This window comes from Falco peregrinus, chromosome 19 (genome assembly GCF_023634155.1).
Source record: "Falco peregrinus isolate bFalPer1 chromosome 19, bFalPer1.pri, whole genome shotgun sequence".
NCBI classification, from domain to species: Eukaryota; Metazoa; Chordata; class Aves; order Falconiformes; family Falconidae; genus Falco; species Falco peregrinus.
The window spans coordinates 3,043,788-3,060,307 of NC_073740.1; the positions used below are offsets into that span (position 1 = coordinate 3,043,788).

A 16,520-nucleotide genomic window follows, 5' to 3' on the forward strand; every position below is an offset into this window, starting at 1 on the left:
CAGCGCTGAGGCTACAGGCAGCCCCAGGGAGGGTCAGTGTGTTTGTCTGAACGGCAGCTCACCCCGGTGACAGCATCAGCAGGGCTGTTGAACTCTCTAGAAAGGAAACGTGTGACATCAAGGCTGAAAATTCTGGAGTTACAGCCCCCGGGATGGCTGCCAATGGGACAGAGGGAGCCACTGTGGGGCTGCCCTGACCCCTGGGAGGGCACCAGGAGCTCCTGCCCCACAGCATGGAGGGCACTGGGCATTTGTTTCAAAGGCAGGAGGATAAAAACCATCTCTCCCCCATGCTCCCCGCCTCAAGTCTCTCAGCTGTGAGCTAAGGTGGCTACTGGCCCCACTTGGCCCCTGTGGCTGCCCAGCAGGATAGAGCCCGTGTTCCCCCCCCCAGCCCACACACATCCGATATACCCCATGACCCCCATATACCCCCTCCACCCGCCTGCCCCATGCACACCCAAGCCCTACATACACCCCAGGGCCCCATAGCTGTGGGACGGCCCACCACATACCCCACAGGCAGGGGACAGCCCTATGAAGAGCCCAGAGCCCTTCTGCCAGGGCTTGGCTCCCTGCACAGCCCAGTGCTGGGGACAGCCCTCGCTACACCCTGTAGCTGGGGGTGAGCCCCATGCACATCCCATGGCTGCACTGCTGGGGGACGGCCCCCCACCCCACCCCCAACTCCATAGCCCCTGCACAGCACACAGAGAGGGGTACCACACTGAAACAAGCCCCGAAGGAGGAAGAGGAAAAAAAGGCAGGAACCTTCACCAATTTTGCGAAAACCCATTAGGGTCTCTCCATATGCCCCCTCTCACCCGCTGCCCACCCCCAGGGTGCAGTACTGCCACACCTGCCTTCCCTGCCTCAATAAAACCCGTGAGCTCACCCTCTGTGCTCCACACCACCCCACGGCTGTACTTTGACATACTTGCTTGAGCCACACAAGTCCCTCAGACACCCTGATAGTTGGTGCTAGACATGTTTTTCCTCCTGGTGGCTCAGTCCAACAACCCTGGGGGGCACCAAGCACCTCCCAGCTCATCCTGGTGGTAGTATTTTATGAGGAGCAGAGGATAAGGATGTAAATGCCTCCAAGATCCAGGGCAGTTCCCAATGCACCCCCTCCTGTGAGAGGTAGGGAGGCAGAGGGGCAGAACAGCATCATCACACTCTCGCTGTCTGCCTGGCTCTGGGGGTGGAATGGAAATAACCCCACTCCATGGCTACTACCCTTGTACGGACTTGCTCTTGCTGGTTCTCATCCTGTCATCACAATCGCTTCCCCCTGCTGCACAAGCACGCCTAGCATTTCCGGAAAACGGGGGAAAGACGTAGTTTGAGAGCTGTCCCCTCCCTCTGCCCCCACTCAGCACAGGCGCAGCTCCCAAGCTGCAACGCCCCTTTGAATTCTTCACTGCATTTCTTTTTTTTTTTTTTTTTTTAAACAAAACAAAAAGCAAGCATAGCACTCTAGAAGAGACGAGAAATGAACATGTAAAAAATTATATATATATTTATATATGTGATTCATATCTATTTACAACATGGCTGGAACAGACAGCAGAACATCCAAGGAGGTTGCACAGCCATTGACAGCATCGCCCCAGCCAGGTCACGCAGGGTCTGGAAAGATAACAGAGACCAAAGCACAGACCCGTGGCGACAACTGGGCAGCCCCCAGCCCCGCTACGCTCCTTGCCCACTCCACAAAGAGAAAACTGTCCTCTGTGGCCACAGTGCCCTGATGAGTGGAGCTGTGGCTGGCTTGCTCCAAGCCACCTGAAGGCAGACACAAGCATTTGAGCACACCCATGGCAAACACTCTCCTGGGAAACAACACTGCATTCCTCACTCCCGCAGGAAAGCGTGACGGGTGAAACAGGTCCTCAGGAAAGCCTGAATCAGCCAGCCGAAAACACACAGCAAAAGCCATGCCCATGCAGAGCATCGCCCATTGCCTCCCTGCCTTGGTTTCTCCTGACCTGATGGGAATCCCCCCCCCCAAAAAAAGCAAACCACAACCAAAAAAAAAAAGACCCAAAACCAACAAAAAAACCCACAAAACCCCACCATCCACTCAACTTCCTTTTGTCCATATGCCTTCAAAACTGGGCTTAAATTGGGCAGGTTTACTGCTGCCCTGGCACAGGCATGCCGAGACCTTCCACTGCACAGGACGGGAGGCCACTTTGCGTGAGGAGCAGACAGTATATGCACCAAGTGCACACGTCATTCTGCAGGCTGCAGCCATCTTGCCAACCTTTGGGGGGGGATTTTTGCTTTGTTTTTCAGGTTTTGTTTGTTTTCTCTTCCAGGCCTGGAACAAAGAACAGGCAAGAAGAAAAAAAAAAAAAAAAAACCAAAACAAAAAACAGAAAAAAGAAAGAAATCCAAGCTTGGGGTGCCTGAGACCGTCAACACAGGTTTGCTTCTGTTCCTCTCTCCATGTTCTCTGTCTCGGATGCCTTTTTCCCCTTCCAGGCTGGTCATTCCCAGTCCTGCCTCTCTCCCTCCAGAGATCAGCTCCATCAGCTCACATCCGTCTCACCAGCTACGCTGGCCCCTGCTCTGCCAGCGCCAGGCGGGGGCTGCCTGTGACCAGAGAGGGGGCTGCCTGTGGCTTGGCCACGAGCTCCTCTGCCCCAAGCACCCTGCTGCTGGTGGGATTCAGCTCAGCACCTCTGCTGCCTGCCCGGCAGCTGCGAGAGGAGCCGCCTCTCACCCTCGGCAAAGCAGACCGCCTCGCTGGCCAGAACTGACCACGGAGACAGAAACTGCCCCCAAACCCTCTGGGGCAGCTGTGAGCCCCACGCTGCACCCCTCCATCACAGCCACACTCAGATGCAGCTATGGTGGGGCTCTACACCTGAAACAGCAAACACCTCACCACAGCTCCAAGCCACGGGGACAGTTTCAAACGCTGACCAGGCCCTCTCCCACAGCCATCAGCCACACTGTCCCCTCCTGGGAGCTCAGCCTTGTGCAAGCAGGGGACAGATCCCAGGCAGTTCAGCCCAGCAACACAGCCTGTAATTTTTTTTTTGCCTATCAGCTAATTTCTCCACTTTGAAGCTCTAATGCACACACTTAACTTCCAGATCATGAATCACACCTTTTGCCCAGCTGGTTTTTCCTCTGCCAACACCAGATGCCTGAAAAGCATTCACATGCTACAGCTCTGAGCTCTGCCCTCCTACTCGGTGCCAAGCAAACAGCGACTCCTCAGAGCACGTCCCTGCTTCTCCCAGGGCTGCTCGACTCTCCCAGCAAGGAGGCAGTGCTTCAGTGGCTCTGCAAGCGAGGATGGTTTTAAACAGCATGAATATTAAGGCAGAAAACTGACTCGCTGAAAGGAACAGCCCAACCAAATCTGCCTGTGCATCCCAGGCTACTGAAACCGCTCGTTCACCTTCTCAGTTCTGGTGCGTGTTTGCTGTAAATACTCAAATAACTACGTGGATTCTTGTGCTCCCATCCCTATGGTACAGTGAAGTTCAATCCATTTAGCCAAAAGAAAAAAAATAAAATAGGAAAAAACCCAGCCTGCGAGTGCAGGCTACCCTGCCAGCTTGCTGGTTACAAGTGAGGATTTTCTCTGCGGGAGGTCCTGCGGTGTGGGGATGTGGTCTCCTGTCACCAGGTTCTTGTCTGGCCCTGCACTTGGCAACTGCTTGTTCTTCATCTTTGCCTTGGCCATGTTGTAGTCACCAGAATCAAAGTATTTTTGCTGGAAGAGGGAAAAGAGTTTGGGTCACTTCGATTTGCAGGAGTGTGGGGACATAGCAGAGACAGAGACACCTGGCCACAAATAAGATCCTTTAAGGAGCTGCTGGGGTTGCTCAAAACCAGGTCACAGAAACATCACGCAAGGGAAAAATCCAAGCAAGGGAGCCTGGTCCAATTCAAAAGGCCTTTAGCAGCCACCCACAAAGCCCAGTGACTCACACCCACCCCAGCTGGAAGCTCTGCCCCGCAGCAGCTGCCTGACTAAAGACACCAGGGTGCATTTTTGACTTTTGACCCACTTGGGGCGTTTGTAGCCAGTGAACTTTACCCAACAAGCGCCACGCCAAGCGGCGAAAGACCAGGCATGTCCTGCTCTGCCCCTGCACCACACTCGGCGTGACAGGGAATCGATGCCTGTCCAGGAACCCCCTGACAGCCAAAGGCAGGCACAGCCACACCAGCAGGCACCTCCAGGCAGAGAGTGTGCCAAGCCAGGGGACATCTGCTGGTACAGTTTATTCCCATTTGGTGAACAGATGACCTGGTTGTGCCAGAGGCAGGATTTTCTCCCCCTGCACTGCCCAGGCTCCCAACAGAACTCAGAGAAATGCCTGCGAAGGCGTGGCTGGAGGACACCTCCTTGCTGCACAGCACCACCAGCCTGGGGTTTGAAGGGCATTTTGTTCCTGTATCACACTCATCACCATGGGACTCTGTGCTCCTTCACACCCTCCGGCTGCGCAGGAGAGGCTGAACACCAGCACAGAGCTTGTGCCAGTGCTACAGACAGGGCTGTGCTGGGCACAAGGAGCTCTGAAGCATCCTGTTCCACCCCAATGTGCCAGCGGGGCCCAGAGAGTCCAGTCCTGACAAAAAGTCCTTCACCACTTCAATACCAAGCCATTAAACAAAACCCTCCTTTCTGTGCTTGGCTTTAGGAGCCATTACATCAAACAACAGTCCCGGTGATCATGTCAACGGTGAGAGCGAGCGCACAGGGTGGCTGCTCAGGCAGAGCAGACAGCTGTCAGTGCAAGCTGAAAGGGAAGCCACACAGCAGAGCCAAACCCTACGCAGCGTGACAGCAGCGTGACACGGAGACACCGTGTGTTCAGAGCTGGGGAAGGCATGCAGCCACTGGCTGCCAACAGCTCAGAAGGGATTTGTTTTCTGCACCAGCCTCTGCAAGGAGGAGAGACAGCAGCAAAAACCCAAGCAGCTATAGATGGCTCCCGGAGAGGGATTTAATTACATTTCCAGGGAGCACAGTCAGAGGGCTGGCTTTTTACACAGGTACCAGCAATGGAGACACAGCCAGCCGACTCACTGGCATTCTCCATGCCCCTTGCACCAGCCCAGAACCCATGCAAAGTGCAGATCAAAGAGAAAAACTCAGACCCACAGCATCTCAGTGGCCCATTGAACCCCAGGGAGCACAGCAACAGGCAGGAGGTTTATGCTTGTTTCACCTCTAGACCCCAGGTTCCCCCAGTGGGAACATCTGGTGGGGGAGGTACGCAGAGCAAAACCACCCAAGGGGCAGCTGCTTTTGGGCTCTGAGCATGCCCAAGGCCTTGCTTGGTCACAGCAGCCTTGCTTTGGGCTTGTGCCCACTGGGCACCACGTCCAGCACAGGCCTGGCCCACGGGTTCTGACTTTTTGGCCTGGGGAATTTTGGTGTGATTTTTCTGGCCTGGTTGGAGCTTGGCTGCCTGTGCCATTGAGGGAGGAGAGAATGCAGACAAGCCATGGCTGAGAAGTAAGTACCCCCTTCTGCAGTCTCTTCATGAGGAAGTCGGAGCCTCCAGGCTTCTGGCCTAGGTTGGGGTATTTGGCCTTCAGTTTTGCCTCTTCTGCTTTCTCAGGAGTGACAGTTTCCTTCTCTTGTGTGTCCTAAAAAACAAAAAGCGGGGTGGAAAACCCTTCAGCCCCACAGAGACACACCTGTGATGCCGTAACACAATATTCAACAGTCCATCCTTGCTGAGCAAGCTGTGGTTCCCTAGAAAACCTGGACACACTCAGAGATTATGAACACCTTCCCCATCAGAAACAGCTTTCACGTCCAGTACCCATAGAAACAGGCAGACTCTCTCTCTGCCTCTTCCCCAGATGACAGCCACTGCAGGCACTTGTGCTGACGTTAGGCTTTGCCAGCTGCGCTTAAAACATCATCACAAACTGCTGCTGGACAAGTGCCTTCCCCTGAGCAGCGACAGGTGAGACCAGCATCAACAGATTTCAGTCCAGAGCTGCCCAGCACGATGGGCTACAGCAGCGCTGGGAGGGTTCAGCCTTGCTGCACCCTGTTGCAGTACAGCTGAGACAGAAGAAACCCTTCTGCTCCAGAACCAGTTTATTGGGAATGACAACTGGCACAGGCAGCAAAGCAGCACTTTGGCACCGGTTCACAGCCACAGGAGCTTCAGGATGTCCCCAGATGCCACCTAGCCTGCTTGAAGCCTGGGACTGATTGCAACAGGAGGTGCCAGGCCCTGGTTGTCACCTGGCCCCTCTGCAGGAGCCCTAAGGCCTACTCCCAACACAGCTACTGAAAAAGCATCACCTGAGCAACGATGCTGAGGCTGGGTTCCCAGGCTTGGGATCTGCTCTCCAGCCACCAGCCTCTCTTCATGGAGGTGCGCTCCCTCCTCCAGGGAAGGGCTGCAGGCCTGGGGACAGGAGCTTTGGTCTGGGGCAGGAAGGAGTGAGGGTTCCAGCAGGGCCTGCAGAGCCTCACCTGCAGTATGGCAGAGTTGTGGCTGCCCACCAGCCCAGCTCCAACAGGATCACATCACACTGGCCACCTCCACCAGCAGCCACCTGGGGACAAGCCACTGTGTGAGCATGAGTCGCTGTTCCACAGGATGTTGGCAAGGGGTGTTCTTAACTGCTGTTCCCTTTCCATCAGGGACGATGCTGGCAGACTTGGCAGCGGCATCTCTGCCCCTGCCAGCCCAGGTGAGCCAATGGATGCCTTGTGCATCTTCTCTCCAGTGCCGAGGCCCTGAACTGCTCCCAGCCTACAGAGACGGCAAGCTCCAGGCAATAAGCATGGCAGAACGCTGCTGCTGTGAGCCTCTGCCCCATCTGTGAAGCGGGAAAGCCCTCAGCATCGGACAGGACCTACAAGCTGGCAGGATGCACCTGGCAATCGTGCAGTGCATAGGCGGGTGGGATGGGAGTCCCGGGCTCCCCAGGTACCAGGCACTGAAGCTCAGCCTGGCAGTGGTAAGACGTGCCCCCACGTGTTCAACTGCCAGGACTTTCCTTCCTTCCTTCCTTCCTAGGCAGCCAAGGGCAAAGCTGCAGCCCACGAGCCCCCAGGCTGGAAAGCACTGCCAGCATGACAAGAGGTTTCCAATGTGATCTTCCACTGGCGCTGACCCAGGGGAGCAGCTCTTTGCAGAGGCTGTGAGACCGCGCGCGCAGAGGCTGTCATGAAACAGCTCCTCAGGTGTGCCTCAAAAAGACAAAGCAAACCTGAGTTAATGGCAGCTCCTGACAGTCAAAACTGGGACAACTGGAGCTGGGAGCAGCAGCGCAGGCCCTGAACATCCCACTCGGAGCCTCAGCTGCGCAGGCTCCTCCTTACGCCCCCATCCATGAGGGTCCCTAGGGGATTGAAGTGGGGAGCGAAGGCGGGGGAAGGTGCCAAGAGTCTCGTCACGATCTTCAGCTTCTGCATGCTGCAGGGCTTCGCCCACGCACGGCCCGAAGGAGCCCGGCTCTTCTTACTTGTCTCCATGACAGCTCCAGGAATAAGAGTTGCAGCCAGCATGTGCCACTTGGCCCTGCGGCAGAGCAAGGCGTGCCACCAGCCCCCGTATCACACAGGTTGAGGGGGGCTTTGGCAGCAGGAGCCAAAGCTTGGCCCTCCACGGCCCTTCCATCATTTCAGCCTGCTCTCTTCAGTCCTGCATCGCCGAGCCTCCTTCCTCCCTGCCCAGCTGCAGGCGCCACTGGCTCCCATCACCACGCACTGCGTGGGGTGCGCTGCTGCACCCCGCTGCTTGCCCACCTGGCAGGCACCGCTCCCACAGCGGCCAGCGGAGCCAACGCCACGCCGGCATCGCCATCACCCACCAGCGGATGTGGGGCCCCCCCAGCAGCGCGTCCCAGCACACACACCCCCCTCACCGCGGGAGAGCACCCACCACCCGCCCCCGGAGCCCCAGAGGCAGCGCGGCCGCCTCCCTCCTGCGCCCACCCACAAGAGCTGCACGAACCCGGGGAAGCAGAAAAAGCTTCTCCCGCTGAGGCGGCCGGCGGCAGCTCTGCCCGAGCCCGGCAGCCACGCGGGGTCGGGCCCACGGCCCAGGGACGCAGCAGCCGCCCGAAACCACGGCCCATGCCGCGCTGTGGCACCAGGCGGGCGGCCCGGCGCCGGCGGGCGGGTGGCTGGGCCCGAGGCGGACACCCGGGGGCCGAGGCCAACGCCGGTGGGCAGCGGCCCCCCGGGCCTCACCCCGCTGCAGTGGGGCAGCCGGGGTCCCCCGGGCCGCTCCCCCGCAGCTGCCCCCCGCCTCACAAACCGCCTTCTCTGCCAGCGCCCCCCGCCCCCGGCATCCCACGGGCCCCCACGCACCCCCCACGCCGTCACCGGGACCGAGCTATCCCACCGGCCCTGCCGGAAGTCCAACCCCCACCAGTCCCGCAGCTAATGAGAGACCAACATTTATCAGACGGACAACAGAAACAACCAATCCGCCCGCAGGGCAGCCAGAAGAGACGAGCCAACGGGATCCGGCCGGGCCCGCCCCGCCGTTCCGCACCTGTTTCTCCTGCCCAGTCTCCTCCGCGCGGGCGCTGGTACCGAGCGGGGCTGCCATGGCGGGAAGGGGGGGGGGATCCACGGTCCCTCCGCACCCCGCGCTCCCTGCAGCCCCGCGCTCTGCTCCAAAATGGCCGCCGCCGCCCCCAATGTCTCAGCTGCCCGACGGACAGGCGCTGTGCCCAATGGGCATAGGGAGGCGGCCGCGTGACATCATACCTGACCAATCAACACCTGCCGGTGGGCGGGGAGAGCGGCGGGGCAGCACCCTCCGGCTGGAGCGGCCACCGGCGAATGGGAATCGAGGCAGCAGCGCGGGGGCGGGGCAAGGGCTCTGCGGCCCCGCCCCCCTCGAGCGCCCCACCGCGGGCGGGGCCACCCCGGAGCTGCCGGGCTGGAGCCGGGGCCCCGCACTGCACCGGCCCCGGGGGGTGGCGCCCCGACACCCGGCTTCGGGGACCCCCCCGGCAGTATCCCCTCGGCAGGCGTGGGACCGGGGTGGGGGGCGGATGGGCCCCGGGGCGGGCCAAACGGGGGGGGGCGGGAAAGGGCGCTGCCCGCAGACCCCCGGGCTCGGGGCAGCAGCTGGGACCACCCACAAGATCCATGGCACAAGGGCCACCAGCATCGGTGGGAGACAGGGACGCCTCCCGCCCCCCGTTATTCGGACACATCTAAATACGTCGGACACGCTCGGGCTGGAGAAATGCATTTACATGAACTACAGGAGGCTGGGGGCAGGGGAAGGCGGGGAGGGTTTTTTTTTTTAAAAAAAAAAAAAAATCACAGTTAAACTTTTCCTTTTGCTAGAAAGAGCAGGTGTGCAACAGGGGCTCAGCCTGGGGGGCTTCAGCCCAAGGGGGCACAGCCGGTGGGGGGGCTGCCCCAGGGGGGGTCAGCCCAGGACATGGCTCCCCAGCCTCTGCCGAGCTGCTCCTCGATGGCAACTGTGCCCAGGGCTTTGCGTGGCCCCGGGCCAGTGCCTGAGGTGGTCCGCACTGGTGGTCCCTGCTGCCGGAACCCCTGAACCAGCCTCCTGCCCCAGGCCAGCACCCTCTCCCCCTGCCCCGACCCCCCCGCTCCCAGCCCCAAGGCCCCAGCAGCCCCACAGGGGATCCCGGGCTGCTCAAGGGCAAGACCCATGCGGGGAAGATGGAGCCACGGCCACGCACCAGCAGCGCGGGTGGCTCCGCAGCCCCATTTCTGCCCGCTTGGCACCCGCAGGCCCACAGCCACCTCCCACCACCACACCAGCCCAAGGAGGACCCCACCGGCGGGCAGCACTGGAAGGGGGGTGAAGAGCTGCCACTGCCTCTCCCAGAGACACCAGCCTTGGGAGGAGCGTGACCTGCCCCCGCAGCTGGGTGCTCACCCTCTCACCCCTGCCCGGGGCAGGGGGAGCGAAACCCCCAGCCCCCCCAAGCTGAGCCCACCCACTGCTGCAGCAAGCCCATGCCAGATCACTCCCGGCCTCCCGCTGAGGGGGCAAGGCTCCCCCACGGGGCTGGGGGGGTTGGGGGCTTTTTAGGACTTATTGAAGGCTGCCAGGACAGCCCAGATCATCTCTGCACCCCTGGCTTTGGCAGCTTCCACCTCAGGGTCCATATCAAGGAGGTCCTTGGTCCTGTTCATGGCCACGTCATACTTGTCATCTGCCAGGCTGGAGAAAACGTTCTCCAGCACATCTGAGGAGTGGGCCAGCACCAAGAGAGCCAGAGTCCTGCGGTCCATGCGGTTGGGGTCATTCACCCACCGCTCCAGCATGCTCTCCTGGAGCTTCTTCACCAAGCGCTGCTTCTCGGTGGCGTTGCTGATGGGGTGGGTGGTCATGTCGAAGAGCAGGAAGTTCTGCTTCTCCGTGGTGAGGATGCCCTTCTCCACCAGCGCCTTGGCGATGCGCTCGCGCACGTTCCTCAGCTGGTACTGCAGCTTGAAGGGGTTCCAGGTCTCCCCTGCAGGAGAGGAGACCCTGTTCGACACCAGGGCGGCAACAGCATTGCCCCCCAGCACCAGCACCCAGGCTGCTTCCAGCCCAGGATCACCTGTGCTTGCACAGACACCAGTCCCTGCTGCAGGAAACCTCAGTCCTTCCCTGAGCCTGACTCTGACCCGCTTCCCCCATCAGTTCAGACTGGCAAAGCTCCCAGCAGCTGCAGGGCACAGGAGCCCTGGGCAGATCCCTTTGGAAAGCCCCTTCTTACCCTGGACTTTGGACCCCAGGCTTGGGTGAAGATTCAGAATGAAAAAAAGAGGCAACAGGGAGCAAGGTACAAGTCTTGCACCCCGAGCTCCCAACAAAAAAGGCCCAGAAAAACGTTCTCTGCCTCCACATTCAGCTTTCCCTTCTCCAGCTGTCAGTATTCTGCCAGGCTCCAGGGAAGGAAGGGGATGGCCAAGCCATGGAGAGGGGACAGGTAGCAGGGATGGGCCCCGAGGGAGCTGGGGAGGTGGCACCCAACTGTCCCTACCAGTGAGCAGCTCTATCCAGGTCTGCACTGTTTCTGCAGACTCCGTGGCCTTGATGTGTCGGAGGGTCTCATCCAGCAGGACGTCGCCAGTCGGTGTGTCTGACTTCAAGAGCACCTGGAAGGACGAAGTGGAAACATGGCGTAAGGCAGACGCAGACCTGCCGCTCCTTGCCCGAAGCAACAGCACCAGCCCCGGTGTGCAGCGCTGCTCTGGCAAAGTTTGCGGCCAGCAGGCTCGGCTGGGGCAGAAGGAACCGCGAAGCCTGTCAGGCCCCCAGCCCAGCTCCTGCAGCACCTTCACCTTCCTCTCCAGCAGCCTCTTCTTCCTGATGGAGAGCGGCTCCAGGTGGATCCGGCCGCGCAGAGCCAGCTCGATGAGGATGCCGCCCCGCAGGCCTGAAGAGATGCAGTCATTCCAGAAGGATGTGTAGCCCTGGGAGAGAGAGGATGGACAGAAAGGGGTGGAGAAAGATGGGAAGGGGAGCTCTGCCGAGCCCCCGATGTGTCCTGGCCTGCCTGGCCAACTCACCTGGCTCCCACCAACAGCTCTGCCTCCCAGGTCAGAAGGGCTTTCCCCACCAGATGAGAAGTGCCCGGCAGCCCCAACTAACCCCCTCCCTGCCCAAAACCTCCGTGTAAACATTGAGCAATTCTGGCTGTGCCTTGCCCGCTGCACCCACCACCAGCCGGCACACCCCAGCGCTGCCCAGGCAGCTGCGCCCAGCCCTGGATCATAAAAAAGTCTGAGCAAGAACGAGCAGAGCGGGGCCCTTTCCCCCGGCAAGCCCCTGGCCAAAGGGCACCGCTGCTGTGGGGCTGTGACCAGCAACCAGCACCGGGAGCTCGGCTCTGCCCTGCCTCAGCACCTGCTTTGGCCGTGCCCGGGGGCAATGGGAGGAGAAATCTGTTCTCCTTGAAGGAAGCCCCCATCAGCTCCATACCATGCCCTGAGAGTAATTAACTGCATGAAGAAATCGCTCGCCTGGTCCCCAGCTACCCACAGCACCATCCCATGGGGCAGGGGCTGCAGCAAGCCCCAATGCCCACCACAGGGCACAAGAGCTACCCCAGCCCCTCGCCCACCCCCCACCCTCATCGCACACCCCTCACCCAAATCCGCCCACAGACTTCTGCAAGGGAAGAGATTTCCAGTCAGGGATGAAGGACAGGACAATACATCCCACCGCTCCCCCCAGAGCGGGCACCTTGGGGCTGGGGTGCAGCAGTCCAGGTCCCACCATGGGGGCAGCGCTGGGGCCACCACTGACTTGGCATGTTCCACGCCCGGCCCCAAGCCCTGCTCAGTGAGCCTGCCATGGGACAGGGTGCTCACCCGAGAAGCACAAGCTCCAAAATTGTTACGGCATTCGGCAAAGCCACAAGCAGGTGCAAAGCTCCAGAAAATATGGCCCAGGAGGAACCAGCAACTGCACTGGGGTTTTCGCTCCAGGGAAAAGATGGAGGGAGAACAGGATAAAGGGGGTCAGACGCATAAAAGGCAGCAGCAAAAAGGGAGGGAATGGCCAGTTCCCACTTCCACTGTGCATGGGACAAGAGTCCTGGGCTAAAATTGTAGCCAGAGAGACTGAGGCTGGCACCAGGAAGAAGTAACTGTCCGGAGAAGGAAGCCCAGGAACGCTTTGCCCATGGAGGGAGGGGCAGGGAAGGGCAGTCTCTGTGCCTTGCGGTTTAAGAACATTCAACTGATGCTTCTCAGAGGAGAGCTGATCCTGGTTGGAAGCCTGGGCCAGCCTAGGCGACCTCTCTGTTCCCTTCTTCCACTCATCTTTTATCCCCCGATGAGAACAAAGCCCGGTTGTTCCGGCCCGATGACTGCTGCATTGTGGCACTGGGTGGCAGTCCTTGGATTTCAGGGCAAGTGGAGGGCAGGCAGGGCGGCGGGACAGGCTCCTCCAGGCAGGCAGCGGGGCTGGGAATGGGGCAGGCGCTGGCGTTTGGGTCGGGCCCACGGGAAGGGTGAGCCAGAGTAGGATGCAAAGTCACAATGTGCTTATTTGCAGGGGGACACCGATACACCAGAAACGCTACGGCCCATTTGTAACGCCCTTGATCATAACTCCCTTTTCACTGCTCTTTTTCCCTGGAGGGGGAGGGGAGGAGAGAAGAGACAGGTCTAAAAGCTACCAGGAAACTGCAGACAAAGCAGCCTAACAAGCCCCCTTCCTAGGGAAAACACGCTGAGGACACGCAGCCCTCCTACATGCAAATTTTTACAGTCCGTATGGGTAAACTCTTGTCCCCAGTGTGTCTGTTTACACAGTGCATCTGGACACCGGGTTGCTCAGCTTGCATAGCACACAGAACCATGAAAGAAATTGAAATCTTTATTTGCTTTCTTCATTTCCTTGTGAGGGAAGACAAAGCAACCTTTCATCTCTGCCCTGCTGATTTCTGTCCATGGCAGACACGCCGTTTTTTGTACGCGCCCTTTAGGAACAAGTTCTCCAGAAAAGTGTGGAGGTGACCGAAAGTTTCAATTCACGGGGCTGGCAGACACGTTACAGGCACATTACCCCTAGAAAATTTTGAGAGGTCTGAAATCAAACAAGTCAAAAGTTCTTGGGTTACTTTCAGCTTCTGGAATCTGACTGGTTACCAATGCCAAGCTGGTGCACTGCCAGCTTCCCCTACAGACTGGTACTTAAAATAATGAAATAACACTGTGAGCTCACTGGATTTGGCTAAAATTGTACTGTTTTTCTCCCATCATCAAACCATGAGTGAACAACAAAGCTGGGAAAACCCAGTGCCTAGGAGCCCAGCTCACATCCTGGCTACTGCTGCCTCTGGTCTTCCTTTCGATGGAGGAATGTGGAAGGACAGGATGGGAGAGTGGGGGGGTAAAGTGTGATAAGCTTTTTAGGTCTCTATTGTGCTCTCCTAACTTCCTGGTGGCTGAAGGACATTCCCAGCGACACATTAACCCAGCCAAGAATGCTGCATGTCGCCCAGAAAGAAAGCAGACCGTGCCACGGCTCCTAGGCTGCTCTCAAATATTTGCTGTAAAATTACGTGTGCGATGTTCTCTTTGTAGCCCTGCTTTCCTGGTACTTCCTATTCGGCTCAGCAAGCCCTGGGTCTGACGTGGGCTCGCTAAACAGGACAGCTACAAGCCTCTGTCACCCACACAGCCAGCAGCTCCCTCCTGCCGGACCTGCGAGCCAGGTCCACGTCAGAAGCCTTGGCCCGAGCAGGTCTACGTGGGAGCAAGGCACCCACTCAGGCTAACCCAGCAGTAGCAGGGCCCAAGGCAAAAAACATTCCAGCACCTCACAGGGGCTTAATTTCAACCCAGAGAAACAGATGATGGGACGGTGGCCCATCTGCTGCGGCTCCGACAACCACAGTGTCTCCTTTCTTCTGGGTGGGAGACAAGCTTACAGGAAGAGCGCTCCTGGAGCTAAAAAACCTGCGCTTAAGGCTCTCCTCTGCCATTATTATGGCAAGAAGCACCTTGGGCAACTGGTTAGCTTCCCCCAGTCTCCATTTCCCCATCTGCTCGACAGGAATAGAAGCAACAGATTCCCCCAAAGAGATCAAGATGACACAGGCGCTAAAGACAAGGCGTGCCAACACAGCAGGTAAGAGCCAAGCAGCTCAGAGGACTCAGCGCAAGGTGTCTTCTCCTTTCCCCACAGCTCATTCCAGGCAGAGCTGTGAAACGAGTTCCTACCGACTGATAAGCACAAAATAATTCCATCTGCCCAGGGTCCCCCTCCCACAGAAAGCAACCCCCCCTGAACATCACTGGCTGCGAAGCTCATCCACTGCTGCCAAGGGAAGCCATTCAACCGGCACTCAGGGGCGAGACGGGCACTCAGCCAAGAGATTCCCCCTCAGCCCCGGTCCCTCAGCCCTGGAGCTGCACACCACCGTTCAGCCCAGCTGAGGAAACCACCAGCCCCAGAACAGAGACGTGGCTCCCGCCGCCTTTGCCCCTGCTGCGTTCAGACCCATCCCGCACCTGCCTTTGCCCCCCATCTGGCCCAGCGGTTGCGCTGCGCCTCTTCTCTCAAAACCTGCCCCTGCTGTTCTTCACATCGATTTTTAACAAAGCGGGAACTGCGTTCAGAGCGGCCCTGTGTTTCAGCTCAGGGTTCTGGCTAGGAGGGTGCACTGGGGTGAGGGACAGGGACATGTGCCGCCTGGTGCACAAAGCCAGGCTCCTTTTACTCCGCATCTCTGACGCCAGCAAAGAACGAGCCCACCTGCGCTCTGCAAGCAGCAGCCGCACAACACCGTAGGGCACCGCTCGCCTCAGCCGCTTCCCACAGCGCGCGCAAGCAACCTCCGCAGCTCGGTCTGAGCTACAGGTGAAGGCGGTTTGCACTAAGTGGGGGGTGGCTTTGTTGAAAAGGATTCTGAGGAACTCACACGGTCCCTTCTGGTGCTCACCGAGGACCTCGCGTCCGAGTACACGAAGGCAGCACTGCCACCGCTGCACACGCAGCCGCCAGGGATGCCTGCGCCTGCCTTACCTCCTTGTCCTTCAGCCCCAGGAGCAGCACCTCCTCCATGAGCGTCAGGCGGATGTCTTTGGAGTCGTCAGGGTCACCATCGGGCAGGTCTCTGTCTGCGGCCGCATCTTCCTCGCTGTCTGGTTTCTTTTCCGAGTTCCTTCCCACCTCAGGGCGCCGTCCTCGGTGCGTCAGCGTCGTCATCTCCCGCTCCGGCTGGGCACAGAGAGCCGAGGTCTGCCCCGCTCCGAAGCGCGACGGGCGATGCCAGTGCGAACCCCAGCCCCTGCCCCCCCCGGCTCAGGGGGCACGGCCGAGGCCAAGGGACACTCCCCCCTCCCGCCCGGGGATCTGCAGCTCGCCCCTACCGGGACGGCGGCACACGAGCCCCCGACAGCAGCGCCCGGCCGGCCCCCGCGACGTGCTCGGGGCGATGCTGCAGGTCCGGGAGAGGGGGGGAGACCTGAGGCACCGCAGGGCCCCCCCACCCCGGGGACCCCTTGGCGCGGCCGGCTCCCGCGCGGCCCCCCCGCACTCACCTGCTCACGGGGGGGGGGGAACGAGCTGCACGTCGGGGGTCGCTGCCGACCCCGCCCCCCCTGCCCCACGCGGCAGCAGCGCGATCCCGCAACTTTTTCCCTGCGAAACGTGCGGAGGCAGCGCGGGAGGCGGCCGGGACGCGGACACGGCGGGGGGGGCGGACACGGGGGCCCCCTCCCCGCAGGGGGTGCCAGGCCCGAGACTCCCCGCCCCGCCGCCGCCCCGACCGGCAGCCCCGACCGGCAGCTCCTCCCGCAGCCGCAGGGCCGGGCCCACGGAGCAGCTTCCGGCGGCGGCCGGGGCGGCTCCCCGCGCTCCGGTACCGGCAAATGGGAGCCCGCGCGGCCGGCAGCGCCAATGGGCGCGGGCAGCGGCCGGGCCGCCGGGGTGGGGGTGGGGCTTCCCCCCCCCCCCCCCCCCCCCCCCCCCCCCGGGCCGGAGGGCGGCGGGGCTGCCCCGCTCCCGGTGCGCCCCGGGGCACAGCCGCCGGATCGCCCCCCCTCCCCCCCCTTTTCCCCCCCAGCC

General features: G+C 60.2%; 2 protein-coding genes across 3 annotated transcripts; both read right to left on the reverse strand.

The window, feature by feature from the left end:
• Nucleotides 1-2,623: 2,623 nt before the first annotated feature.
• On the reverse strand, nucleotides 2,624-8,684 carry ENSA (endosulfine alpha). The gene is made up of 3 exons (XM_055791914.1): nucleotides 8,511-8,684; nucleotides 5,503-5,628; nucleotides 2,624-3,736 (listed from the first exon to the last, which is right to left on the reverse strand). The coding sequence occupies exons 1-3, from the start codon at nucleotides 8,565-8,567 to the stop codon at nucleotides 3,566-3,568; spliced, it is 354 nt and encodes a 117-aa protein (XP_055647889.1). The 5' UTR covers nucleotides 8,568-8,684; the 3' UTR covers nucleotides 2,624-3,565.
• A 597-nt stretch (nucleotides 8,685-9,281) lies between these two features.
• On the reverse strand, nucleotides 9,282-16,389 carry GOLPH3L (golgi phosphoprotein 3 like). 2 transcript variants are annotated; one of them, XM_055791912.1, is made up of 5 exons: nucleotides 15,995-16,389; nucleotides 15,477-15,671; nucleotides 11,273-11,410; nucleotides 10,978-11,092; nucleotides 9,282-10,461 (listed from the first exon to the last, which is right to left on the reverse strand). In XM_055791912.1, exons 2-5 carry the CDS (start codon nucleotides 15,657-15,659, stop codon nucleotides 10,034-10,036), a joined length of 864 nt encoding a protein of 287 aa, XP_055647887.1. In that variant the 5' UTR covers nucleotides 15,660-15,671; nucleotides 15,995-16,389; the 3' UTR covers nucleotides 9,282-10,033. The 2 variants fall into 2 exon arrangements, with proteins under 2 accessions (XP_055647887.1, XP_055647888.1); XM_055791913.1 differs by having other exon boundaries at nucleotides 11,279-11,410; nucleotides 15,995-16,386.
• Nucleotides 16,390-16,520: the final 131 nt, after the last annotated feature.

Excerpts from the sequence above, each read along its gene's own strand:
- ENSA (XM_055791914.1), bottom strand. The coding sequence starts at position 8,567 with ATGGCAGCCCCGCTCGGTACCAGCGCCCGCGCGGAGGAGACTGGGCAG. Across the intron at positions 5,629-8,510 it reads AGACTGGGCAGGAGAAACAG|GACACACAAGAGAAGGAAAC; the intron begins GTGCGGAACGGC and ends TTTGTTTTTTAG. Across the intron at positions 3,737-5,502 it reads TGAAGAGACTGCAGAAGGGG|CAAAAATACTTTGATTCTGG; the intron begins GTACTTACTTCT and ends TCCCTCTTCCAG.
- GOLPH3L (XM_055791912.1), bottom strand. The coding sequence starts at position 15,659 with ATGACGACGCTGACGCACCGAGGACGGCGCCCTGAGGTGGGAAGGAAC. Across the intron at positions 11,411-15,476 it reads TGGGGCTGAAGGACAAGGAG|GGCTACACATCCTTCTGGAA; the intron begins GTAAGGCAGGCG and ends TCTCTCTCCCAG. Across the intron at positions 10,462-10,977 it reads CTGGATAGAGCTGCTCACTG|GGGAGACCTGGAACCCCTTC; the intron begins GTAGGGACAGTT and ends CCTCTCCTGCAG.